The sequence below is a fragment of the Ursus arctos genome, unplaced genomic scaffold (assembly GCF_023065955.2).
Source record: "Ursus arctos isolate Adak ecotype North America unplaced genomic scaffold, UrsArc2.0 scaffold_2, whole genome shotgun sequence".
Taxonomy (NCBI): Eukaryota; Metazoa; Chordata; class Mammalia; order Carnivora; family Ursidae; genus Ursus; species Ursus arctos.
This window is the reverse complement of record NW_026622874.1, coordinates 24,723,043-24,750,193: the sequence shown is the minus strand read 5'-3', so window position 1 is coordinate 24,750,193 and position 27,151 is coordinate 24,723,043. Positions and strand designations below refer to the sequence as shown.

General features: G+C 47.8%; 1 protein-coding gene across 1 annotated transcript in view; it reads left to right on the top strand.

Annotated features, from left to right (window-relative positions):
- CACNA1E (calcium voltage-gated channel subunit alpha1 E) overlaps window positions 1-26,941 on the top strand; it is a 310,736-nt gene extending 283,795 nt beyond the window's left edge. Inside the window, exons 38-47 of the mRNA XM_057315519.1 lie at window positions 5,095-5,191; window positions 7,272-7,377; window positions 8,223-8,330; window positions 8,896-8,996; window positions 9,287-9,393; window positions 13,204-13,315; window positions 16,181-16,309; window positions 17,344-17,524; window positions 18,732-18,922; window positions 20,295-26,941. Coding sequence (XP_057171502.1) covers window positions 5,095-5,191; window positions 7,272-7,377; window positions 8,223-8,330; window positions 8,896-8,996; window positions 9,287-9,393; window positions 13,204-13,315; window positions 16,181-16,309; window positions 17,344-17,524; window positions 18,732-18,922; window positions 20,295-20,837 — 1,675 coding nt within the window. The 3' untranslated portion in view covers window positions 20,838-26,941. The remainder of the gene's footprint in view (window positions 1-5,094; window positions 5,192-7,271; window positions 7,378-8,222; window positions 8,331-8,895; window positions 8,997-9,286; window positions 9,394-13,203; window positions 13,316-16,180; window positions 16,310-17,343; window positions 17,525-18,731; window positions 18,923-20,294) is intronic.
- Window positions 26,942-27,151: the final 210 nt, after the last annotated feature.

The following is a 27,151-nucleotide window of genomic DNA, read 5'->3' as shown; positions in this document are numbered from 1 at the left end:
CTCTGCATTCCCAAGGAAGGGGTTGGAAGCGGATGCCTGCCTGTTACAGAAGGAGAGGAGATTCCTCTCCATCGTGGCCTGTGGGAGAGCCCAGGCCCTCAGATTGGCTCTGCTATCAGGCCAGTCATCAAAAACATAGCTTCTTTATCTTCATTTCCCCTCTCATTCCTTCTGTGACAGGCTTTCCTTTTCTTTGCCAATCTCATCACACAGTCTGTACCTCAGAGTGGTTGGTTTTAGTTGCCAGAGGAGCTTCCCGTAATCTTATTCTTTTTTTCCCCTGCCAGTGGTTAGTGGACTCCTTTGAGTCACCAGAGTGAGGAGAGGGGTGGGTTGACAAGGGTTTTCTGGGCCAGTTGAACATCTGGCCATCATGGTCAGTGCCAACAGCATTTTGTCTCTCTCATCCCTCTCGAAAGATACTGTTTGAGATAACTCTAAAATTATGTTAAAAACCAAGCAAGTCGTTCTTCCAACTGATCCCTTAAACACTTGAGGATTTTTATTGCATAGAATTGGATTACGTGGCAAGAATTTGCGTGAATAACCTCCCCAGATTTCTTTCACTGTCCAATATTTCTCAAGTGATGTGCCTTCTGGGCTTTCGAGCAGGGGTTGGCAAACTACAGCCTTGGGGCTAAACATGGTCCACTGCCCGTTTTTGTAAATAAAGCTTTATTAGAACACAGCCACACCCACTCATTCATGTATGGTCTATGGCAGCTTTCACACTATAAGGCAGAGTTGTATAGTTGTGACAAAGACAGTGTGACCCTCAAAGTCAAAAATATTACCTGACCCTTTAACAGGAGAAAATTTGTTGATCCCTGCTTTAGAGCACAAAGGCAGCATTTTGGCCCCTCATGGTTGAGGACAGGGTGACCGTTCTGGGAGCACTGTCTCCACAGGAACTTTTCTGTCCCATGTCATTTCAGCTTTAGGATTTTATCTCACCAATCTACCTATTCTGGTCCCCCTCTAAAAACACTACAAGAAATGCCATCCTTCACAGAAATGGCCCACGTTGCTTCCACCTGGAGCCCCTTCATAATCTGAGATTTTTCCTAAAATCTACCCTCCTGTGAACTTGGGTCAACTGTTGGAAGAGTGAATCAGAATTCTTCTTCCCTTCAGTAATCATTAATGACTTAGGGCATGAAGTTCTCCAGATCCATTCCTGTTACAATGGCTGAGCAATGGCGCTTACTTTCTGGGTCTACTTTCTGGTAGATAGGCTGCTAAGAAAGCCACGGGAGCTGTGTTAGAGGGAATGTAGGCAGGGCCTGCATCTAATTGGCCCTATGGCCTTGGACAAGTCACTTAATCACACTAAGCTTCCTCATCTGTAAAATGGTGATAACGATGCCCTGCTTACCTTGAAGGGTGGCTGTGTGGATTATATTAGCTCATGTGTATAATTGTTGTTACAACTGACAATAACCATATAGGAAAGCAACCAAAAATTATGGAACATAGGTTTGTAAAGCATGGATGGCCATGAGATGGGGAGCCTGAGAAAGGATGTCTTCACTCCCCTGAGAGAGAACTGCTAGCAGAGGAGTTCATTGCTCACCTAGCCTCACTCAGGTGTCCTTGGCTCTCAGAAATCCCAGCTTCCTGTGCTTTCGTGTTATCTTGGGACCCAAAATCCTTGTGCATTAAACATGCTCCTCCCCACTCATTCCAGCTGCTGGGAAGAAAGAATTCCATGAGAACTTAAAAAAAAAAAAAAAATCATAAGACTTAGATCTAAGAGCTATGAGAGAGCAAAAATAGAAAGGAGAACCCCTTCTGCTTCGAAATTCACAGCATAACAGGCTGGTTAGAGTTTCATTGGCCTTCTCTTTGAGATGTGGGGCGAAGAACTAACAGGGATAACGTGAGCCAACATCTTCAAAAAGCAGACTGATAGAGGATGCAGAGAATACCAGCTTATAGGCTGTACGAACCGACCCACATCCAAATCTCAGGAGACAAACAGCAAATGGTTAACTGAACTTGCTCTCAAGAATCAAGAGACTTGAAGTACCGACAAGCTACTATTTAGAAAAAGAGGAGGAATTAACACCAACATCAAGAGAAGACTAGAAAGAGTAAAGCTAGGACAAAGCCTCCCATGGCTGCTGGCAAGGACCGGTTGCTCAGAGGTGGACATGCAGGTTCATAATTTCAGGTAGAAACCATGGTCCGTCCCAGGATGTTGCTTCCTTGTTCTGGTCTCTGACAGAGCAGATGCTTCAGCCGCTGAAGATGAACCCATTGTTGATTCTGTCCCTCCCGCAGAAAGCCAGGACTCCCTAGCAGGCCCTTGATAGAAGGCTGGTAAGAGAGGTCACATTGTTTCTGGAATTCTAGCTGGGTCTGACCAGACTGCCTGTGGGTTTGGCTGGCTGGAGCAAAGCTGGAGGGAGAATGGCCACGGCGCCCTCCCAGGCTGCTCTCTGAGCACAGATCCGGGCAGGCTCCCACTGAGGAGAGCACAGCCTGCCCAAGTTGAACTCGGGAACAGTCTGCCACCACGAAAAGCAAAGCCCTTTGCAAGTTCCCTTGTGCAAACGGTACTCCTTGCTAATTAGCCTAATGGGAAATTTGTCTCTCTCCATCTGCAGAGAGATGCTGTCTTCCCACTGCCCCTGACAGGCAGGTCTAAGTGGCTGACTGCAGCCAGGGTCTGTGAAAAGCACACAGTTGGGCAGTCCACTTCACGGCAGCCTGGCACCTGCTCTTGACAGCTGTCAGAGGCCTTTGTCAACTATCAAGCTGTGTTCTTCGAGGCCTGGCTCGAGCCACCATCCATTTTCTGCATCTGGCCGAGCATGGGCCAGATAGGCATCTAGGGGGGCTCTTGGCCATTCGGTAGTCCCTTTGGGCACTGGATGGGCTCTGATTTCCTTAGAAAATCGGAGGCAGTGCAGTTCAGCGAGGCGATGGTTCTCTGATGCTTACTGTTCTCAGTCTGTCCTGGTCTGGCTTTGCCAGGTTCCAGGGGGGAAAAAAGCTGCTCTTCCTCTTCTAGCCATCAATGTCATGGCTAAACTGTCATGTCTTTCCCACCCTTTTCTGAGTGTCCTCTATTAACCCACCTGTGCTTCCTTTACAGCGGCAGGATCCCGTATAAGGATATGTACAAATTAGTGCGGGTGATCTCGCCGCCTCTGGGCCTGGGAGAGAACTGCCCCTACAGGGTGGCTTGCAAGGTTTGCCTCCCAGTCCCCAGCCGTGACCGGCGGTGGGGTGCAACCTCGAACCCTCCTCTCCGTTCTGCCCCACCACCACTGCGCCACATGAGGGAACCTTCATGTTGCTTTCCTTTGAGTTTAAAGAGGTCCAAACCCTCCCAGAACCAGCAGCTGTTACATAAGGAAGAAGGGCACACTGGGGGGGAAAGGCAGAAAAAAAGGACTCCATACAGAAGGCCAATTTGACCTCTCTCACTTTTCAACGCATGCACACACTCGGTCACACGTGTATGCACACACAACCGCACATACACACTCTCACACACTCTGTCTCTCTCCCCACTCCACCTTAATCTGTAGATTTCACCAGAGGGACCTCTCCGTCCTCCAGAGAATGCAGACGTGTTCACTGGTTTCCCTTCACTAGAGAACAGAGAGCCTCCTTTTGGTAAAAATAGTGTCATCCTCCCATGTGTAAAGTAGCAAAGTGTGATTCTAGTCAACCCTACCTCTGCGCATTCTCCATCTCCTGGATAGATTGGCCAGAAGGGATTGTAAAAGCTCGAGGGTAGAAAGGAAGGGAGACACCATAAAGAATCAGAGCAAAGGGGCAGAGTGGTAAGAGAGGGTAGCCTCGGCGTGTGGAAGAACGCAGGAGCTTAGGGGGTCTGGGAAGGGCTTCGTAGGTGGCAGAGGGCTCCAGAGCAGGGTCCTTGCCTCAGGGTCCTCCCTATGTTGCTGAGGGGACCAAGTGGCCTGTCCTAACTGCCGCATCACTGCTTGTTTGTGAGACCAAGGATGTTGGTCAGGGGCACATGGGACCCCCTCTGCAGCTCTGCCAGCCCCGGGGAACTCGAACAGGAGTGGCTCTACCAATCCGCCATCCAAGGCCAAGCCCGCTAGATAAGGAAGCCTGTCCTGGTGCTGCAGGAGGGAAGGGTGGACTCTCTGGGCATAGCTCGGTCCGGCAGCTGGCCGAGGACGTAGGCCCAGGAAGATGCCAGCGTGGGCAACGGGAAGGAGCCGGCTTGGGGGTGGCGACACAATGACTTCCGTATCCAGGAGGCCAAACAGCTGCCTCTGCTGACACTCTTTAAACCGCACCCCAGTGAAACCTGCAGCCGCATGTGGGGAGAGCCGGGAGGGCAGCATGGCATGCGAGATGCTCTTCCTCCTCCTGGTTTGGTTTCTCCTATCCGCCAGCATGCCATCGCCCCGGGGCATGCTGGGAGTAAAGAGCACACTTCTCCACAGAGCCAGGTGGAAGCAACGGGCCGTCGCGGAAAAGCAGCCCACCACTTGCAGTGCAAGTTGCCGCCTCCTGCCACACACACACCACAGAGGGGGATACACGACGTTCTGCCTGTGGGTTGAGAGAAGGAGAAAGGCCCGACTTCCAGGTCGGGGCCCCATGCCCGCTGGGGCCGGAAATCCTAACCCGTGGCTGGAGCGCCGTCTATCCGTTTTATACCGCTCACACACAGCCCTGGGAATTGCAAACAAGCTTGTGTTGAATGGGGGATGGATAGAGTGAAGAGCCAAGTAGGGTCATAATCGTCCAGGAGGAGAAAATGAGTCCCCACGACTGCGCACTAGAGTCAGAGGGACCAAAAGGTTGCCACCAATGTTCCCGGGTCTGTGTGGGGCGTGATATAAATCCGCACCAGGATGGAGTCACACGTACGATTTGCCTTGATTAACAGGTTTCCTATTCTTTTTCTGTTTGTCCATTTTGTTTTGTTTCTCTTCTCCTGTTTTCTGTATTATTTTGTTTGTTTTGTTTTGGCTCTCTGGGAATGCCTGTTCTCCTCTCCTCCCGGTCTGCATCCTTCTCCCCACTTCCTGTTCCTTACCCTGCCACCCTCCCTGCCCTGCCCACCCACCTCGTCCCCACTTACCACCCCTCCATGAGCAGTGGCCGCATCCATTACACTGAGATGTATGAAATGCTGACTCTCATGTCACCACCGCTAGGCCTCGGCAAGAGATGTCCCTCCAAAGTGGCATATAAGGTAGACCACCCCTTCCTTTGTTCTGGGCTAGAGACCGACAGGAAATGGGACCCAGCTGTGGGGAGGCCAGAACATGGGGAGGAAGCTGGGCTGGGGAGGTGGAGGAGGGAACCAAGGGGGAAAGCAATAATGAGATCGAAGGGCAAGGAAGGTTCCTGGAAATACTGAGTTCTAGAACAATACAAAGCATGGTTGGAAAGACTTCACCCTGGGGCATTTTACGTGTGATTCTGCATTTCTACAAGCGTGTGGCTTCTTGTGAGCAGATTACCAGAAAGGAGATGTTAAGGAGCGTGTTTCCTCAGAGGACGCAGAGTGGTGGCCGGCAGGATAGCATATATGGGCAAGAAGGAAGCCTACAGCAAAACTGCTATCAGAGCCTATATATTAAAAAAAAAAAAAAAAACTTCAGTTAGATAAGCTAAGGAAATAAATGCAGAAATTTGTTTAAACATGGTTCAAGAAATTTTTGGGAGAGAGGAAAATCCTTAACAAATTTCTTCTTGACATAGGAAGGAACTGTGGCATGGTTCCTTCTAGGTATCAGAAAAAAAGAACATGACCTCTATGATACATGAGGAAGGATCCAGCCCCCCTTCCCTCATCAGCCCAGCTGCCGGGCTCTCTTGTCAGTACAAGGGAAAAGGTGACAATGGGCGCAAGTTACCCTCAGCATTAGATTTGCATTCTTGGCTTGACTGATGATGGGGGCTGGCCCTGGAGTTACGGGTGGATTTCCCATGGCTTGCTCAGAGCAGCGTTGTATATTGGAAGTCTACCTGCCATCAGGGTACTCAGAGCTTTGGGGCCTGATTTTCTTCTCCACCCATTAGTAATAGTTACCGTATGGCGTTTAGACTGACGCAGCACTCTGGAGCTCTTTCATCTAGGAATGCACCCCAGCAATGTTGCCACTTGTCTAGAAGCTTAAGGAAGTGGGAGAGAGATGGCACTCAGATACAAGATACAAACAAGAAACTGACTTTACACTCTAAGACACCACGTCTGTGGAATCACATTAGGCAAGATGTTCCAATGGAGCATTAGAGATCCTGCCTTGGGAAGAGACACGTCCCTCCCTGCTAGGCTGGTGGTTCTGCCAGAGGACCTTCTGCTGCTTCTACCTCCAAGTTATACGGCTCCAGAGAGCATCTCCTTGGAACAGGACCCTTTAGGGTCCAGGACATGGCTCTTCATGTGCAGCTTCTGGGCTGGCATCCTTTTTGCTCATGATGGCCACATCCAAAAGGACCAGGTGGTGGGATGTGGCATTGAGTTCTTTGAATTTCCGGGATGAAGCTTGATGGGAGAGGGGGTATGGGGCCTGGAGGAAAAGTTAAAGGATTCCAAAAGCAAGATACTCTCTGGAAAGTGGATTTGGCCATTTCAGTTTGATCCCTTCCTTTGGGTGAAGGGAACAAGGCCTGCCCACTCTGCTCCTGCCTTGGTCACCCTTCTCTCATTCTCTCTTCTTTGCGCTCCCCAGCCTTCTTCCCCTAGACCCTGTTTGCACTCTCCCTCTTTTCCATCCTGCTCCACTTCATCCTTTGGATAAGTTGGACTTATGCATGTTTAATCATGTGCTGGCAAATTTCACCTTTTAAAGACTCAAAAAGGGGGCATCAGGATGCATCTTTCAAGTCAGATAAGCAAAGCAAAATCTCCCCCATCTCTATCTTTCCATGTGAGTTTTGGGGGTATCCAGGGGACAAGGGGAAACAGAGCAGCCTTGAATCAGGGAATGGAGTCACCTCCCAGAGCTGACTCTTTTCTCTGAGCCACTTCTTTTAGAAATCACTTTCCATCCCTATTAAAGACATTCTTAGGACCATGGAGGAGTCCTGCAGAATGACTAGTCCCCCTTCTTTTGGAATTCGGCAACATTCCCTAGGAAAAAACAAACTACATAGCGAATGAGCCTTAAGTGAGAAGCAGGGAGAGGAGATGGGACCTGGGACAGGGAATCCTTGCCCTTCTTTTTTGTCTCTGCATTTGACCCCTATAATTTTCTTCTTTTCTCACCAAGGTTTCTTTCGATATTTTTTTTCCTCCTGCTGTTTCTTTTCTCTCTTTCGTACAGAGGTTGGTCCTGATGAATATGCCAGTAGCCGAGGACATGACCGTCCACTTCACCTCCACACTTATGGCTCTGATCCGGACAGCTCTGGACATCAAAATCGCCAAAGGTGAGCTGGGGAGGGAAAACAGGGTTCTGGAACAACTCACACAAGCTGGCATAGGATGGAGGTGTTCGAACTTCATCCATCTTACAGCGCCAGGATGTGGAAATCAGCTATACAGGGTCCTAGTTTCACCTCTGACTCAATAACTATCATGTTTGCCATTTCTTCCTGGAAAAATGAATGGTTTGATCATCTCTAAGGCTCCTTTCGGCTTTACCAGCATGTGATCTTCAGTGTCTGGCATATAATAGGCATTCTAGAAATCTTTGAGTTTTGATTGCTGTCCTTTTCTTCATATGTGGTATCTCTAATGCCCTGGAAGGTTCGTGGCAGGGCCTATCGGGGCAGTACTTTGCTCCTCTCCACTTCTGATTCAGTAATTTAGGGGAAAAAAGGTTTACTACTTCCAGATGGACCTCCAGCCTTCCTGCTCTTGCCTGATCCAAATCATTTTTAAAATCAGGTCACTCAGACTATGGAGTCAGAGTTGCCGGAAGAATTGATGTACGTCTCATGAGGCAAGGGAGGCTCCTTATGGCTCTTCTCATTCTTCCCTCTGATATATTAGGCACCTGGGAGGTGTTTCAAATGAATGAGGAAGCTGCTCTTGGTCTTGGGGCTTCAGATCTCTGTGGCAGGATATCCCTGAGTCACTAAAAATGGGAACCAAATTGTGTTCTGCTTCCTCAGCAGAAAGACCTGATATTACAAGATCCACTGTCACTAAGTGCCAAGACTTCCTCTGAGAATATGAGGTGCCATGCTGATTCAGCTCCCACCCCCACCTCCTCACTCAGTCCTGGGTATTTGTGTGTCTGTTCTATTTATTAAAATTTATCTTCTTCTAGGTGGTGCAGACAGGCAGCAGCTAGACTCGGAGCTGCAAAAGGAGACCCTGGCCATTTGGCCCCACCTGTCCCAGAAGATGCTAGATCTGCTTGTGCCCATGCCCAAAGGTGTGGGGTCTCCTCCTGGGTAGCCTTGTCCTGTAGGCTCGGCATGCCACAGTCAAGTCTTTTGGGGGAACAGGAAGTGATCGAGGAGATAAGGAAAGGTTGCTCTTTTATCCTTAGGAAACCCAGATGCCCCACTTTTTCATCCCTTTTGCAGGCATTGAAAACATTTTTTCAAGATAGGGCACTGTAGTTGTGGGTGCAACTTCTTGGGGGCATAGCTCTCTCCAAGTACGTATAGTGTTCAGCAAACCTCCATGCAGTTGGGAATAAGCGTGCTGTGTCTTAGAGATGGAACTCTAGACCAGTGGAGATGATGCTTACTCATATGTGGTTTATCATCCTTACCCTCACCGGGTGGCTGTGCAACCTTCCCGAAGACAGATCTGGAACCTCGTCACTGTGTATCCCCAGGGTCCGGCATACACAGAGATCTCCATAAATGTTGACTAGATGGGTAGCTGAGGGAGCAAGCTTGCTTCAGAGAGTGGGGAAACTTGTGAGGTATCCTCACTGTCTGCCACCTGTCTTCTCCCTGTTCCCTTCCACGCCATCTTTGTGGTTCTAGCCTCTGACCTGACTGTGGGCAAAATCTATGCAGCAATGATGATCATGGACTACTATAAACAGAGTAAGGTGAAGAAGCAGAGGCAGCAGCTGGAGGAACAGGTGAGGGTCACTGACAGCAGGGAAGGTGGGTGGGCCACAAGGAGTCATGGGAGGGCCCCTCTAGGACCAAGCCTGCGCCTCCCTGGGGTACAGTGCTCTGCAGGTGCTCAGAAGCACAGGCTGGGGTCCAGGGTCCAGGAACTTTCTGGTGTTGGGGATTAGAAACCCAGGGGATCAGAGGATCAGGCATGATCCTGTCTTACCCAAGTAAATGGTATTTCCCACTCCCTCGGGGGTAGACCCCATAGTCACATGAGTTCCTTTTTCCTCCCTCCCACTTTTTAACACAGAAAAATGCACCCATGTTCCAGCGCATGGAGCCCTCATCTCTGCCTCAGGAGATCATTGCTAATGCCAAAGCCCTGCCCTATCTCCAGCAGGACCCTGTTTCAGGCCTGTGAGTATAACGAGGACTCCACAGCCATCCTGCTTGCATCTGGTCACCGGCGCCATTGCGCAGGCCCAGAAATGCCCAGAAAATAATAGTCTGAGCCAAGTGATCCTCTCTCTGAGCTTGAGAAGACAACATTTTTTATTTTAAAATGGTTTTTCAGCAAGGGTAATGGCATGTTCTGTCCTGGGGCCAGCTCGAGAGAGAGCACTGTGAATGGACAAAGGAAGAAGGACATACGTTAGTGTCTTCGCTCTACAAATAAGAAACTGGGGACGAAATAAGTTGCCCAAAGCCATGTGGCTAGTAGGAAGCTGAACTGGAATTTGTTATTCCTAACTCCAGAGTATTCCCAATACACTGTTATCTGTAATGAACAAGAACTTTTGATCAGGCTATATATATATATATTTTTTTTTTTTTAATTTATTTATTTATTTATTTATTTATTTCAGAAGTAGAAACAAAGCCTCGGTTAAGGAATTTGCCAACTCTTCTGAGTTGCAAGGCTTAGCCCCCACTTGGTTGTTAGTCATACATGATTTACTATAGCAGACATATCTCATTATAACCTGAACTTCTATCATCAGCAAGCATGTCCAGGTATCCAAGGGGCAGGAATCTCTCTACCCAAAGTGAGTGAGGTTTTGCGGTTGGGTTTAACCTAGTCCCAGTCCTCGTTCTCATGGAACCGATAATCACTAAATACCACAACCTCAGTAATTATCAGGGAAATAAAATCAGGGCTTGGTTTCGAGACCTCTGTCAGAATGCCATTTGTGGTTTCTCACACCATGAATTCCTTTTAGCCTGTGATGCTGGACACCTGTTTTTGAAAAGCATTGATTTCAGAGGTCACAATCCAACACATTTGCAAGAGAAGCAAAAGACCAACATCCTGACCAAGGCTATTGTTCATTTTTAAAGATATTTGATGTGATAAAGTAGCAAGGTATGGATTCTCCTGTCTATAGAAAACCAGGAGATGTCTTTGGTCTGTGTAGGAAAGGGGTATGACTGGAGCAGTGGAAAGTCCTCGGGGGGACGTACAGTGTCTTTCAAGGGCCTTGGCTTAGAAAGAGAGGACACCCCTCCACCTAGATCTCTCTCACCCCAACAGTTTGCCGTATTTAACTCCCACCATGGCATCAGTCCAACTCCTCCTGTGTTTATTGATGCATTTACTCCTTGATTTGACTAATATTTATTAAAATCCCCTATGACAGAAGAGCTGGCTCAGGCACTGGGGATTTAGCAGTCAACACAATCACGGCCCCCATGGAGACAAATCTTGAAAAAGAAATTACAAAAGTGATGAAGGTTAAAATGCAGAAGAGTAGCCTCGTGTGATACCACGGAAGGGAAGCAGCACACCGGTTCCAGGGTGTGGGGAGGCTTCCCTGTGGAAATAACATTTAAGGAGACTCGCAGGCATGGTCTTCAAGAGAAGGGAGAGGGAAAGAAGCCTCAGGAACCTGAAAACTGTCATGATGACTGGAGCACAGAGATCTGGGGTGATGAGCTCTATCAGGGCCAGCATGGGGAAGTATTATAAGCAGGAGACAGGAGTGAGGGTTTATCTAAGGATCATGGGGTTTTACTCATTAGTGTGACGTGAACAGACTTGGGCTTTTCAAAGATGATTCTTGAAACCAATGTGGACGCGGATCAGAGGGGAACAGTTTGAACGACAGAACTGCTTTTAGTATGTGACTGCAATTGTGTGAATTATTAATGGCTGTGGCTTGGACTAACAGGAAGGAGATGGGGAGAGATGCTCAGACTTGAAATATTATCAGTAGGGAGACTGGATGGGATGTGGTGATTGATTTGCCTCAGGGAGTGAAGGAGAGGGGGGAAAAAAATCAAAGATGACCTACAGGTTTCCAGCATAAGCCTTTGGGTGGATGTTGGCACATTTCCCTAAAGGGGGACAGCGGTGGAACAGTAGGCCTGGTCCTCAGGACCTTCTGCCCTCACTGAGCTTACACCTGGTGGAAAGCCAGTCATGAAACAGAATTATTGGAAAGAAGAAGAGTTGTCCTTTTCAGTGATTTGTACTAGGAAGGAAACAGTGTGGCAAAATGTGTGTCCACCTGAGTTCTGGCGGGGCGGGAGGGCGATGGGGGCAGAGATCAGAGAGCATTTCTGGAACAGAGTGAATTTTGAAGGAAGAATTCAAAATAACATGAAAAAAGTTTGCAGAGGGCAGGGGAGTTAGAAGCATTCTGCTCTCTGGGAACAGCCTGTATTAATGTCTTGAGGCAGAGAGAAGCCGGGTGGGCCCATTCAGTGAACAGAGAGTCCAGTGTGTCTGAAATTCAGAAGCAGGAGGTAAAGGGCACAAAAATTCAGGCAGAGTAGGAACTAGGTCATGAGAGGCCGTGTTCCAGACTTTATCCCAACAATGAGATTCCAAACACGGTTTTTAAAGTAGGAAGTCACTCTCGCTTCAAGTTATTCAACTCTAGGAGGTTATTCAGTGATTCCAGGGGTCCTCTCTCCCTACTGGGGATTCTGTGGTTTTTCAGAGAGCAGTGTCCATCTTGCTCCCAGTGGTTCTCAGGAGAAGGCACACTGAGGAAGAGGATTGACATGTAAGCAGGTCATTTAAATGTCAGATTGCTCTGTATCAGTTGTGAAAATTCAGCAAACATCTTCCTGACAGCAAGGGGACAGGTGGGGCGACTCTTTGCTCTTCAGATCTCTCCCTGTGATCCCAGTCAAGGTAAGATTGTGCCTATGGATTATTTTTAAGTGAATGTGTTCATGCCTCAGATTTTCCAGTAGATGCTTTCATGAGTGCAGTACACTCAGCTATGAAATGGCTGTCCCTGGAGCACAAGATGGTGCCCATCCCTCCCTTCCAGCTCCACCATTACTGAGAGCTGCGGCCCCGTCCCCGACCACTGTCCCTCTTCCCACCATCAGGAAGCTCACTCCGCATTCTTGAGTAGGTCAGAGGGCACCTGTTCCTGTGCTAGTAGCAGTGAGTGGCTGCAACAGGCATCTTCTCAGGAGAGACTGGCTACCTCTTTTTCTCCTAACCAGCCCCATGGATCCCATTGGCTAAGAGCGTCTGCAGGTACCCAACACTGGTTTAATCACAGGCACACCGGGACAGCTCGCCATAGCTTTCATTCAGAGGCTTCTTACCTCATCACCATTTACATATCCTCCTCCATAACCATCAACCCAGATGTTACCACCGCCTCCCCACCACCTCTGAGATCATTCCACCCAGTTCATAAACCAACAGACATAGTGCCTGGCACAGAGTTGGCCTTCAGTAAATGTTCATGGCATTGAATTGTTTAGTTTGGCCAAGGATGTTGGCACAATAAAACCATATTTCTACTGAGACTACAGGAAATTTTTTAAAAGACCATGACTGCTTAATATTTAAACAAACTGTTCACTGTTTAAACTACAGTATTTTTTTTTTCTCTCCTGAAAGGAGAAACTGAGCAGAAACAGGTTTGTAATTGAGCATCGGTCTTCCATATGGCTGAGTGTGACAAATAATGTCGTTTGTCACAGATCGGCTAGTCACCAGCAGAATGATGAATGGTTCCAAATGCAGGTTGAAAACAGTGGCTTCTCCTTTACGATGCTTTTTTTTTTTTTTTAACTTTTTTTATTCTAGGGTCCAGCCCCCTGTCAGTTACTGGCCTATCAAGCCAGCAAATACTGACGGGTGTTGCCCTTGCCGGAAAGGAAGTCCCATCTGGGGTGGGAATTAGTAGTGGCAGCTATGACAGGACTTTCCCTTTCTCTCATGTATACATTACCTCTTACTTTGCCGTTGCTTTTCAGGAGCGGCCGTAGTGGATACCCTTCGATGAGTCCGCTCTCCCCCCAGGAAATATTCCAGTTGGCTTGTATGGACCCAGCCGATGATGGACAGTTCCAGGAACAGCAGTCTCTGGTGAATGAATGAGTTACATGACCTCAAAAATAGTTCCTTGGTTTCCTGATCCCTCCCACTCTCATTTCCAAATCTTATTTCATAGCTATGGCTTATCAGGAAAACCCTTTCTGATAGTCCTGCCAGTTAGTTACCCTGCTGTCTCTCCTTTCGGGGCTGAATTTCTCATGTTCTCTGACAAATGCTCCCTCTGCAGGTTTTAACAGTCCCAGAGGCTCCTTACCTGCTGCAAGAACCTAGATCGCTTCAGGCCAAACCTTCGTAATTTATGCCTGTAAGCAGCAAATGTAGAAGCAAGAGTCACAAAATCTTACCTTTGATATGAAGCCTTAGGATGAACCATCAGAATGAGTGGAACCAAATGGACAACTTAGTGTAGCCAGGTACCGCTTCTGGAAACACAGGAACGCCCTATGCCGGCCCTCTGGAGATGCCTACCTCCTGGATAACTCGGGAGCACACGTGACTGTGACGAGCTGTCTGCCAAGAGTTACAGACGAATCTCTTGGCTCTTTTCTGTGCGTCCCTTTTGGTCACAATTCCATAAATCAAGTACATACTAAGAGGTCCTTAAAATCCCTCCCCTGAGCCTAGAGTTTTCATTAGCATAAATGGTAAAATTCCTGAGAAACCTATTTGAATCAAGTTTAAGCTTCGAGAAAGGAGGGGAAACATTGACCTTTAGATTTTGCTAAAAGAGCTTTGTGTTTTGATCCCCAATGATAATAGACTTTACTGTTATCCTTAGTTCAGGAGTCCTGAGATTAAGTTCCCTCCTGAGCTTACAATTAAGGCCCAAATATTCGTGGGCCTGGAAAGAAAAAGATCAAACATTTGCAAAAGTCTATATAGACAGCTTATCCTGAGTTCTGTGTCACTTTGATTATAATTCATCTGTGTTTTTCTTCTCTCCCGACCCCCTTCACTGCTACCGTGTACCCCAGAGCCATCCTGGATGTTGTGGGTGGAGTGTGGGACTGGCCTGTTTATGGAGTGCATGTCTGATGGCATAAGTACCCTTAAAGGGGGCAAAACCCTCCGGTAGCTCAAATGGGTGATTCCGTCTCCTGTGACTGCTGAGACAGGGAATTCTGTGTAGCTGTTTGGGAGACTGCTAGACCAAACCTTCTCAGGGTGTGAGAACCTTGGGTGTTCTTGGTAGGCAGGAATCCTTGGATGAATTTCCTGCCTTCCTTTATGAGGAACTTAGCACCAGGGACTAATTGGTACAGATAGTTTGAGTCTTAAAAGTGCCTCTCAGCATTTTACAGCTTGTCTGCCTGATGATATGTCTGGCTGGGAAAATCTCAATAATGTGTCCTTTCTTTCACAGGGAGGCTTTCTTTATGACATCATTATTTCTGTGGGTTCCCCAGGGCTGAGCCATAGTGCCAGGACTTTTTGGATCTGTGTTCATCTCATTGTCAGTACTGGTGTCTGTAATTCAGCTCAGGTGTCAGCCCGTGCCACACGCTCACCACTGTGTCCTCCTGACCATCCCCTGGGGCCCCTGCTCCCCATCCGGAGGCGTGGCCGTGATTTGTGCGTGTGTCTTATCCCACCTCTCACACCCCACAAGCTGCAGTGTTGTTACCACGTCTGTTTTAAGTCGGACCTGTGTGCTTTATAAAGCATGTACTGCAAACACTAGAATTTCCTCAAGCGCACATATCACATGTCCTAGGAGGGCTGTCCTCCCATTCACACCAGAAACCACCCGGCCACATGGTCTTGGAGGCTGAGCGGGGTTTCAGGCACCCTTTCCTTCAGCAGTGCCCTATTTAAACAACTAGGTTTTTAGGGTGTCATTCTCTAAATATAAAATAGCTTTTTTTTTTTTTCTGGTAAAATCTCCAGATGTCCAGGATATTTCTAGGTCTCTTTGGTGGCCCATGTAAACATTTCTAAGTCAACTCTACCCCTCAATGCAGTGACAGTAGCTATCTGTATGGATCATGTACGTTTGCCAAACTAACATTCTTAAACCAGGAAAATCACCTAAAAGAGCTGACATCTTAGTTCCAATTCTAATGTTCTAGAGTGGCACATGTGGCCAGTGAGCACTTGGATTGAGATGTGCTATAAGGACAAAATACATGCCCGTGTCAAAGACGTGGTGCCAAAAAGAATGTGAAATATCCCAAGTTTTAGATTGACTACATGTCGACATGAGAATATTTGGATATATTGGGCTAAATAAAATATATTAAATTTGTTGTTATTTATATATAAATAGATATAAATTTGATGTTATTTTTAAAACTTTAAAATGCAGTTACTAGGAAATTTAAAACTACAGAGGCATTTTGCATAATATTTTTACTGGACTGCACTAGTCTAGAGCACCCTGACACATGGCCATCATCTATCACACTGTTTGAATGGTTTCAATAAGAAAAAGTGCTCAGCTAATAAAATTGTGTGTCTTAAGGTTTGAGATGATATATTTGACACCAGAAATTGGTGACTTTCCTTAGAGTATTTTTGTTTGATAAATAGCATCAAATTAAAAGAATAAGCCCACCAAACACTCCCAACTTTCAGAAAGTAAACTTCACATATCTAAGAAGAATTATGACTGATAATGTCTTACAAAGCCTCAAAATCTGAAGAGCTGCTTAGTGGTAAATAAGAAAATACTTGAAAAGGTGCTCTTTACCTTTCAGTCCCCAGTAGAGCTTTCTGTTTGGGACATCTGGTGTACCACGTGTGCACACATAGATGCACACACAACTGAGACCTTAAAGATGCAAGTCTCTCTCTAAAAGCCACTCTTGTTCTGGAGGAGGCAGAATCATCCACTGGAGGTGAGAAGCAATGAGATGGAACCAAGTCCCACAAGCTTGGCTGTGTGTTTATTTCCAGGAGCCAGAGGTTAGTGAATTAAAAAGCGTGCAGTCCTCTAGCCATGGCATCTACCTTCCTTCGGACACCCAGGAGCATACGGGATCTGGGAGGGCATCCTCTATGCCACGCCTGACTGTGGATCCCCAGGTAAAAAGCTGTCACCACCTACCATGTGTAGTGGCATCCTGGACTATATTGAATTGGTGGGTTATGAAAAATCATCTGATATTTTCAGGTGAGCCCTCGACTTGCCCCCATTCCTTCCCTATAAGCAAAATCTGGCTCATGGGCCTTCTCTTTAGAGCCTGCCCTTCCACAGTGTGTTTTCAGTGAAGCCTAACCCTAAAAGTCTAGCCAGCAAAACGGTGTAACTCCTTCTGGATGGGCTCAACATCGTCCAGACTCAACCAGCCATGCAAGAAATATTTTCCAGGATTTTCCCTGTGGTTTTGTTTTGTTTTTCCCTTTCCACCTTTCCTGGCTTCCCCAGCACATATGCAGTTACTTACACATACAGCTCTGTGTCAGGACTGTCTGTCCTAACCAGTGCAGGCCACGCCTCATTTCTTTGTCTGTTTTCCTGGCTTCTTTTTTCTGTCTGTCTGTCTTACATCGAGTTTTGACAGAGACAAGAACTTTTTGTGGATCTGTTTTAACATCTGTGGCAAATCAAAATGCCAGAGTTTAAGGTGGGGCTGGGGGGCAGGGATGGATGATAGAGAACAAGGCATTCTTAGATGCCGTCCAGCTACAAGCTCTCCTAAGCTCCTGTGCTACATGGCAGGGCCTTCCTTCCCTGGTGAGAGCAACAAATAAAAGGCAAAGCTATGCTTCTTTCATGGTGCAGACATTTTGACAGTTGCCCTCACATATTTCAAAGTGGCTCAAAGTTCACTGGAGGTCCTGGCTGGGTCCCTCTGGTAGATGGCTCTATGGGAAGCCTGCACTGTACCCTCAGCTGCTTGCTTTCCTGAGCACGAGGACACGACCCTGGATAAGTCTCACTGTCTATGCTAACCTAGCATAGAACACTCTCTGCCAGCTAAGATCTGAGCAAGAGGGATTCAAGGGAGGTTGCAACTTGCAATCTTCAACAATCTCTATCTCACTTCTTCCTTACTTTTAGACCTTTTCTGTAATTAATCCAGATTTTGTGTTCTTCTGGGGCCTCCTGTTTCCAGGTGGTGACAGATCCTACCTCCATGAGACGTTCATTTTCCACGATTCGGGATAAGCGTTCAAATTCCTCATGGTTGGAGGAATTCTCCATGGAGAGAAGTAGCGAAAACACCTACAAGTCACGTCGCCGGAGTTACCACTCCTCGCTGAGACTGTCAGCTCATCGCCTGAATTCTGACTCAGGTGAGGGGGGTCTTCCCTGCTAACCTCTTTTCAGGCTCTTGCACTGTTGACCAAGTCTGACAAGAACTGAAAATCACTAGAACAGGATTCAGATAAAGATACAGGTTGAGGAAAGCAAGGGAAGAAAGAACACTTTCACCAGGAGAGAGTTCCCTATCTGACTTATCCTGAAACAAAGTCTTCTATATTCATCAGAAAGGCTGAAATGTCTTTCTTTCAGAGTAGGGCTATAGAAATCATTAAAATGTATGGAACTGTTGAATCAATTACATTGTACACCTGAAACTAATATAATCTTAAGTTTTTTATTGAAGTATAATTAAAATATGAGATTTTCAGATGACCTTCTGCAAAACCACTGGAGTTCCTTAGGGTTTTTGGGTTTTGTGGGGTTTTTTGTTTTTGTTTTTTAAGATTTTATTTATTTGGCAGAGAGAGCACAAGTAGGCAGAGCGGCAGGGTCCCCACTGAGCAGGGAGCCCGATGTGGGGCTCCATCCCAGGACCCCAGGATCATGACCTGAGCCGAAGACAGACGCTTAACTGACTGGGCCACCAAGGCACCCTGCCTTAGGGGGTCTCTAACACATTCGTGGCAGGGGCTGGCCTCTTAACCACCAACTCTGCTTCAACCCCGATAGTGCTACCTGGAATTTTTTTAGGTTTTTGAGTTTTGTTTTAAGGAAAAGGGTCATACTGATAGAGTCTGAAGCATGCTCATGATTTTCTAACGGTTTCTATTTTACTAGATGAGGAAAGAGAGATCAAAAAGCAGTGACATGCCTATATCAGAGGGCCAGTAAGTGGCAGAAATGGGACTGAAACCCTTTGACCTCTATCCCTTTACTGATGCCATCTTCCCCTCCAGAAAGTTACACACCCATGTATAGGACATAGAGAACTCCTGGGCCATATCGTTGCCAAAGATTCTGTCTTAACTGTGTCTAGCGCAAACAGAAGCAGAAGAGAACTAAGTGCATCCTTTCATATATGTGTCTTTCCAGTGGCAACTTACACACTTTCCTCTTCACAAAAGGGTCATTTTCCAACCTTTCCCTCCTGCCTCCCTTTCAGATCACCTGTTGACATGCCTGGAGAAGCTAGGGTTCTTCAGGGGTCCAGGCCCACCCAGGCCATATGACATCTCCTTATGTTCAGAGGCCAGTATGGGTGGAGTTGTGACCAGGTGCTTTTGTCATCTCTCCCAGGCCACAAGTCTGACACCCACCGCTCAGGGGGCAGAGAGCGGGGACGGTCAAAAGAGCGAAAGCATCTTCTCTCTCCCGACGTCTCCCGCTGCAACTCAGAGGAGCGAGGGACTCAGGCCGACTGGGAGTCCCCGGAGCGCCAGCAGTCCAGGTCTCCCAGTGAGGGCAGGTCGCAGACCCCCAACCAACAGGTGAGCGTGGACAGGAAGTGGAGCCCCTGTAGAAAGACAGGGAGGGGTGATCTGTTAACATTAGGTGCAAAATGTGGGCATCCTTGGTTTCACAAGAAACTATACCCATTGTGCGCAGCAGTTAGCTACGTCATGCTTGTGTACTCAGAAAGGATATGAATTCACAGAAAACCAGAAATCTAGAAGAAAGACAATGGTATCTAGAAGTCATTCCATCTCAGTCCTCAGAACCCAGAGGTACAAAGTCACAAGTAAGTTCACAAACATCTAAGCCAGATTTAGGAGAAAAGGCTCACCTTTAGCCAGAAAAGTTTCTTTGACCGGTTGCGTGATCCTTAGTAGTAGTTCCAATGGTGATCCATCTCTCAGCACAGGATTTATAATTTGGATCAGTTCAGCCTCCTTCACCTAGCTTCCAGCCATCGCCTAAGAAATCACTACCAGAGCTATGTGAAAACATTCGCTCCACCCGCTTTTCTCCTCACTCCCAGCTCCAACTCTCTTCGGGGCTGCCCGAACCCAGAGGGGGGGAGGAGGTCCACTGGAGTAGACTTTAGAGGCAGTTGAGGAGTTCCTTCTAGAGCAGTGGCTTTCAAATTTTAGTGAACAGAATCATGAAAGCTTGTTATAACTGCATATTCCTGGGACCTAAAGGGTTCTGCTTTAGTAGTGAAACCAGCTAGAAAGGGAAAAGCCGAAAGTTGAAAGGATTCCCCAGGAGCTTCTGAGCAGGTGGTTCGTAAGTCACATACACCTTTGAGAAACACCTTCCAGAAGGTTCATTTACCAGCTCTGGGTTCAGGGACACTTGGGTCTAGGCGAGCAGGTCAGCTAAGGCCTGAAGCAGCAGCTGAGTTAACGTCAACCAGCCCCTGAAGACATGAAGGCAAAAAGTGAGGATGAGGGAAGGTAACTGGCATTCCCAGGAAAGACGCCCCAGACAGCAACCCCTTAGCATTCATTCACCTTTCATGGAGTTGTCTTTCTCCAGAGTCACAGGGCTTGCTTTCAGTGTGCTCCTTGTTACATATATAGAGCTTCCAGATCCTGCTCCTCTAAGTGGCCGCTCCATGGTCCAGCAGCACCTGGGAGCGTGTTAGAAATGCAGAGTCTCGGGCCCCATCCCAGACCTGCCAAGCCTGTAGCTGCAGCTTCAGTTGACAAGCCCTGGTCTCCGCGATGGAGACCGCTCCATCTCCTTCAGTCTCTCCCTTCCTAAGGGGAGGGGACTTGTCACAGAGGGACCCCAGCTCAGACCTCCCTCCCTAGGCTCCAAGGGCTCTCTGTAAGGAGGGTTAGGGACCTTACCAGGGCCCTAAGTAGGGATCAGGCCAGGTGCAGTCTAACCTGCCATGTCTGTCCCGCTGCACAGGGCACAGGCTCCCTGAGTGAAAGCTCCATCCCCTCCGTCTCTGACACCAGCACCCCAAGACGAAGTCGCCGGCAGCTCCCCCCTGTTCCACCAAAGCCTCGGCCCCTCCTTTCCTACAGCTCCCTGCTGCGCCACACCGGAAGCATCTCTCCCCCAGCTGATGGAAGCGAGGGTGGCTCCCCGCTGACCTCCCAGGCGCTGGAGAGCACAGAGCCTGGCCTGGTGGAGGCTTCCAGCTCCCGGCATGTCCCGCAGGGCCAGCACTCCTCCCCACAGCGCTACATCTCCGAGCCCTACCTGGCCCTGCACGAAGACTCCCACGCCTCAGACTGTGGCGAGGAGGAGACGCTCACCTTCGAAGCCGCCGTGGCCACCAGCCTGGGCCGCTCCAACACCATCGGCTCAGCGCCACCGCTGCGGCACAGCTGGCAGATGCCCAACGGGCACTATCGGCGGCGGCGGCGCGGGGGACCAGGGCCAGGTGTGATGTGTGGGGCTGTCAGCGACCTCCTGAGTGACACGGAAGAAGACGACAAGTGCTAGAGGCTGCTCCCCCCTCCGATGCATGCTCTTCTCTCAGCCGGAGAAAACCAAGACCGAATTGGGAAGCCAGTGCTGCCCGGGGGGGAGGAAGAGGGAGGAGGAAGATGGAAGGACACCATGCATTATTAGACCAGAGGAACGAAGGGACAAAAGGAAAACCAGTGGGACCCGCCAAATTGCTTTACTTCCCTTTTTGAGATGGGCCCTGCCCACGTTCTGCCTCTTTGCCGGGGAAAGAAAAGATGAGGATGTGCAGGGGGATTCCCAGGGCAGGAGGGACACGAGGATGGCTTTGCTTCCCCTTGCCCCTTCCTACTTTGCTGTAAGCCGTGGAGGGATGGAGCTGGCCTGTATTGACGCCCATTGCCCTGGAAAGCCTGGAAGACTCTGGCTCTTCACTGGGGAGTCCTGGAGACCCCAGCAGAGGGGTCTCCTCCCTCAGCAGCTCTTGCTCAGCCAGCACCACGGCCAGCGGCCAGCGGGGCAGGCACTCTGGCATCTCTGCATTCCCCTTCTGGCTCGCTTCCCGCAGAGAAGCACAGGCGAAGTTCAGGAGCGTTAGGTGCCAAGGGGCGGAGGCCAGGAGGGAAAAGCTGAAGTGGAAGAAGGGGTCAGGGTGCTGTGGCAGCAGCAGCAAGGGCTGGTCTGGGTGAGCAAAGCTATAGTTCAGCAGCCCAGACCGTGGGGAATAGGCTCAAAGAGATGGAGGGAAGGCAGGGTGTTGAGAGGGACAGTCCTGTCTCTTTGAAGCCTGTCACCTACTCAGTAGGTGCTGTGTTAGGAGAGGCCAGGGAGGGCCCTCAGGCTCCACCGAGATGCCTGAGGCTCCAGGAAGGGTATATTTTAGAAGCATTTAACCCTGTGGCCAGAGCACCAGTCGCTGTGAGCGTGAGTCCAGCGTTTCTGCTGGAGCCCCGTGCTCTGCCAGGTCTTAGCCCTGCAAATGCTGGTCCTAAGGGATCTCTGAGGGTGGGGTAAGTGCGGTGGGGGGCACTTAAGGCAGAGTCTGTTTTCCAACCAGTGTAGAAGAATGTGGAACAGTCCTATAGTTGTATCAGCACATAGGGCTGAATGTCAACCTAGACTGTAGTCCAGGAGGCAGTGGACCTTTCTGCCAAGCAGCAAGGGCCCAAGCCGCAGGTCCAGCCTTCCCTGCCACTCCCTGAGAAGGTAGCACACACATACCCAAGGTGTGCCATACATTACCTAGTAGAGACTTCTAGAGAGAGAGGAAAGGCAGGCAGTGCGACACTTCCTTTTGAGAGTCCGTCTGAGTTTACTGAGGACCTCCTGGGAGGGGGGACCCTTCGCAGCTAGTTTGTGAACTAAGGGTCAGTTTGAAGGTGATTAGTAAATATACCTCAGCTGAGACCTGGGCTGCTCCTCCTAGCAACGTAGGGCCTCATCACACAATGTAATGGGACTGGGGTCCCCATGGCCCTGAATATTTCCTAGGGCTGGGACTAGGCTTTTCCTCTCCCCAAAGCAAGAGCTGGGCAGAAGCCAGCCTCAGGCCACTGTGTCATTCTTCACCCATCAAACTCAGAAGCAAGGAGAAAGAGCCTTTCTTGGCTACTCATTCCTCGTCTTGTATAGATTGTCCATTCAGGGAAGTGCATCACTCTATCTGGTGGAAATGTCCCATCCCCTCTACTTCCTCCCAGTCTCCTCCCAGTGGCTGGAAGGACCTGCTGGAGCAGGGTGCCAGGCAGGGCTTCCCCTTGGCAGCCATGAGCGGGGGGAGCTTGCCTCCCAGGCCCCTCCCCTGTCCTGAGATCACCGTGGGTCAATACTCTCTTTATCCTCCTCCAGCCAAGACAGACTCCACCTCTTGAGGAGAAGTGAGTGGCTGTTATTTTTCTTAGAAGGAGCCTCTTTCTTTTTACTTCTGAAGTGTTTTTGTTTTGGTTGAAATAGAACTAAATCATAGTTGCATCCACCCTGAGAAGCCAAATACAACCATGTGGCTACAGAATCATGGGTCATACCCCCCCCCCCATGAATGGAGCTTCATGACCCCCAGTCAGCCCCCACATCAAAGTAGCCCCAGAGCAGGAGACCACAGAGGCACAACAGAAACCTCCTCCTCTCAGACCCTCTGTCCATTTTCACTTCCCTCTCCCGCTCACCACTTGCGTGCTCGGGAGTAGTGGGCCATGTGAACGTGACCACGGACACCCTGATCCGAACAGGTGTGCCCTTTACATAAGACTCAGATGCTGGGCCTTGTATTATTTTAAAGGTTTCCTCTGTCCATTGTCATTTCATGCCAAAGTGCTGCAGTGGGCTGTTTTCTGTGCACAAAATTGCTTTCTTCCCCCTCAGAAATACAGCTTTCCCTGGGGACAGGCCTCCAACAGGACAGCCGCTCTGAGTCAGCAAGCCTGTCGCACTGTGGTGTGAGAACAGGAACGAAGTGCTCTCTTATGCCCTTTCAACAGGAGGAGGAATTTAGCCTGGCAGAGCAATTGCCAGAAATGGAATTTGCCTGTAAACCACATTATGAACACTAAATTTACTGTCCCAGGAACCCTTCCGGGACTCCTTAAACTCGTATACACACAAACACCAGAGTCTCGAACGAAGCAGTGTCAAGCCTTGCAGAGGCGGTCCCCCAACCAACCACTGGGGTTTTTCTAGAACCAATGAACTTAGGAACTCCCTTTTTCAATTTCCTCTAAGAAATTGGGTTTCTTATCCCTTAGCCTGCATTTACCATTCTAGTAAGACCAGAAAATAAAAAACAGTTTTCTGTGAAGTCACTGAATTCATTATCATCTTGTTTCCTTCCACCTCTTAATAAATGTGACCTTAACCCTTCCCTCTAATAGCTGACCAGGGCATCCCTTCCTACATGTCCGATTCTGCCTCTTCTGTCTCCCTTGAAAAGAGGGCCCTTGAGATCTCAAAACCTATGCTTCTCTTGATTAAAAAGTATGGCAGCATCTCAAGAAATACCGAGCAAACTGGAAACGGTTGGAGATACGCAGTAGGATTAAACTGAGTCCTGCAGGTCCGCTCAAAAGAGCCTTTAGCTCTATGTCCACTTTCCCTTGCTAATGATAGTCTTCAGCATCTCCTCAAAACAAAGAGGGAGGGATGGGGGGAAAAGAGAAGAGGAGGAAAAGAAACCAAGGTAGAGAGATGTTCTAACTAGATCTGGGTTTAAATACTCCTCTCTTCACTTCCAGACAGACTTCTGGTGGGGAATTCACAGGTCTCCCTCTCTCAATCCCCACAAGGGCAGAATGCCAGCAGGCTTTCAGACACAGGGGTGTCTAGGCCAAGATGCTCTGTGAGCCAAGGTCAGGATAGAATTACCTACACTATGAAGACATGGTAGCTTTGAGCACCCCCCCCCCCACCAAGGGTCAACGTAAGCCATGAACACAACTGCCCAATGTGGGTCTGTCCACTCTTCCAGCTGAAGAATCTATTTCTATTCTAGGCTTCACTTCTCCCCACTTGAGTCCCTATGGTGTACTGAGATCACTGATAACATTTCTCTGAAGCTGAAATCCAGATGTTCTGGATTAGACCTTCTCTTGACTCTAGGACCACAAAAAGACAACCCCATATTCCACCATTCAGCATCTTCTTTCTATACACATCCATCTCTTCTTTGGCCTTTGTGATGAGCCTCAGTGTCCCTGCCTTCTGTTCTCCCATCCCAGCTCTTGTTTTGCTGCATGTTATCATTGACTTAACTCCTGAGATGTTTTAAATCCACCAAGTCCAAGCTTATTTGCTGATCTGCCTGCCTCTGCTGTTGGGGAATGCGTCATTCTCTTAAAAATAGTTGAGAACTCACCAGGTAACATTCACAAGGTGATCTGAAACAGTATAAGGTGCAGTACTATTGGTGTGAGTGGGGTATATGAAATGTCCACATACTCGATGAAAGCCTACTTCAGGGAATTTAGGTCTCTCCTGGCATAATGGACCAAAATTTAATAATTTTGGTTTTTTAATGAATGTTCTCAATTTTCCATTACATCCTATTTCTAAAGTCTGCTCTGGATGTCTTGTTTTTGGATGGAGTATTTGTCTAGTGAGTTGAGCCAGGGATAAGTTGAGATTCTTTAATTTCTCAGCCTAGCTATAATAAATACTATGAGGTCGTAATAAGAAAAGGCATATGTATACCAGGTGGGAAGCAGATAGTCATCTATTCTGCTGGGATTTTTGTGAGACTTGAAGGTTAATGGATTTCCACCCTATTTTTATCCATTTCATGTTTGTTATGTTTTGAGACCCTCAAAGGCCTGGTGCCCCTGTGCACAAAGAATCCTGGTGAGGAGAGGCATTTCCATGCCTTGCGGTAGCCTCTTCCTCACCAGATTCTTCGATCCTGTCCATCCTCCTTCCTGGATTCCCAGGCACTGCACACTGTGCATGAGTTCAGGTGAGGACTTCATAAGGCAAGAAAAAAGAGAAATGGGTCCCCATGCACGTAGCCAAAGCATGATGGTTTAATTCCAGACAAGAGCCCCATGAGGAACCAGGTCTAGGTCTGGATGAAGAGATCTCCACACTGAAACTCTTAACAAAAGCCACACAGAATTAGCTCAGGACTTAGGACCTAACCTTGGCATGATATGATCAGAAGGGTTGCCACGTTAATGAGCGCTGCCTGTATCTGCAGCTCTGACTTTCTGAGTTTTCTTTTTTCTTTGGCGAACCACCCTGTATACTGTAGCCATTTACCCTAACAGAGTCCCTGCTGATGGCTTTGCTGGTTGCATCCTGGGGCTCAGCTGAAGACTGCTGGGGTGATCCATCACTCATCATGTGCTGTCACTCATTCAGTCAGAAGAACACAGACATACCACATGGATGGGGGAGGAGGCACGAAAGATTAGAAACAAAAAAAACTGTCTTTGGTTTCTGATGGCTGTCTTTTTCTTCCCTTAAGTCCTTTCTGCTTTGACACTCTGAGACTTAGGCATCCCTGAGAAATCATGCCAAGCCAAAGATAACAGATTTGTAGATTGTCCCAACCTACACAAAGGGCCTGGAAAGCTTCTCTTAACAAAACTCAAGCCAGTTGGTTGAGAAATTTGAATGAGACTCACAGCAGAGGCAAATGAATGGCTGGGGTACCTCCAAACTGCCCTTATATTTTTGTAGTCTTCTTCCTTCTGATCCCTTCCATCATGCTAAAAATGGGGGTGGGGGCGGCCCTAGCATCCTGACCTTCTAAATGCAAAAAGATTTTATAATCCATGCTACTATGTAAATACATGATTGAAGTTTGAATTCTTATTTCTGGGGGTATGAAAGAGTTGAGCAGGTCTGATTTTTTAAAAAATGGAATGGGGATCTCTTTATTTTTATTTGTGATCTTTTTGTTTGGATTTTTGCAACAGACCCATTCTAAAATAGCAATGAAGGATAAATGTGTACTCTGCAGTGTTTCTGAATCACTTCCTAATTAATTTCCATCAAACTTAATATATTTGAGCCAAAAATCTGACGTTACACAGTACCAGTTCCATCTTCTCTCTCTGGTGGTTTTTGGGTTTTGTTTTTGTCTTTTTCTCCTTCTAAGTCAGCCTCTGTTTTTTGTTTCTAGGGACTTAAAATATAACCTAGATTAATGTAAAACAGCCTGAAAACTTCAGTGAAAGCCAAGGAAATAGAATGGGTATAGATTTTTTTTTCAGGATATCTTTAACCAATAAATACAAAGTTTATGTCTTGAGAAGACAAGAGTGTGGTAATCTGGTAACTGAAAATTATTGGGAGTCAAAAATAATTCTATCCCAGCCTTCTGTACTCGTGCCTTCAGCAAGGTATTGCATCTTCGTGCTTTATTTCCCTATTAAGAAAACTGAAATACTAATGCTTGGCTAATTCATGGGTACGTCAACTGTTTGTAAGTCAATCAATGTCACATCATTTAACATACTTAGTCTCCACAAATCAACTTGTAAAAATCTTCTCTCCTTATATCCCACTAAGGACCTATGGAATTCTTGGCCATGGCTATAAGCATTCCATTTTTTGGAAGAACTTCATGTTTAATGGAACCTGAATCCCAGATTTGCTTTAATTTCACCAACCATTGTTCCGTTTTTCCCTTCCTCTTCTTTTTAGCTCTCTAATTAGAAAAAAAAAAAAAGAACAAGACTTTTTTTTTTTCTCTCTCTTAAATGCAGGAAAGAAGTTGAGTTTTCATGATCAGAGCTTCCTGGTATCTTTTTTTTTGTGTGTGTGTGGACACTTAAGCCAGTCTGAGATCAAGTAACCATTCTCTCACCCTTAGGATCCTCACAAAGAACCTCTCTTCCAATCCAGCATTGAAACAGGAA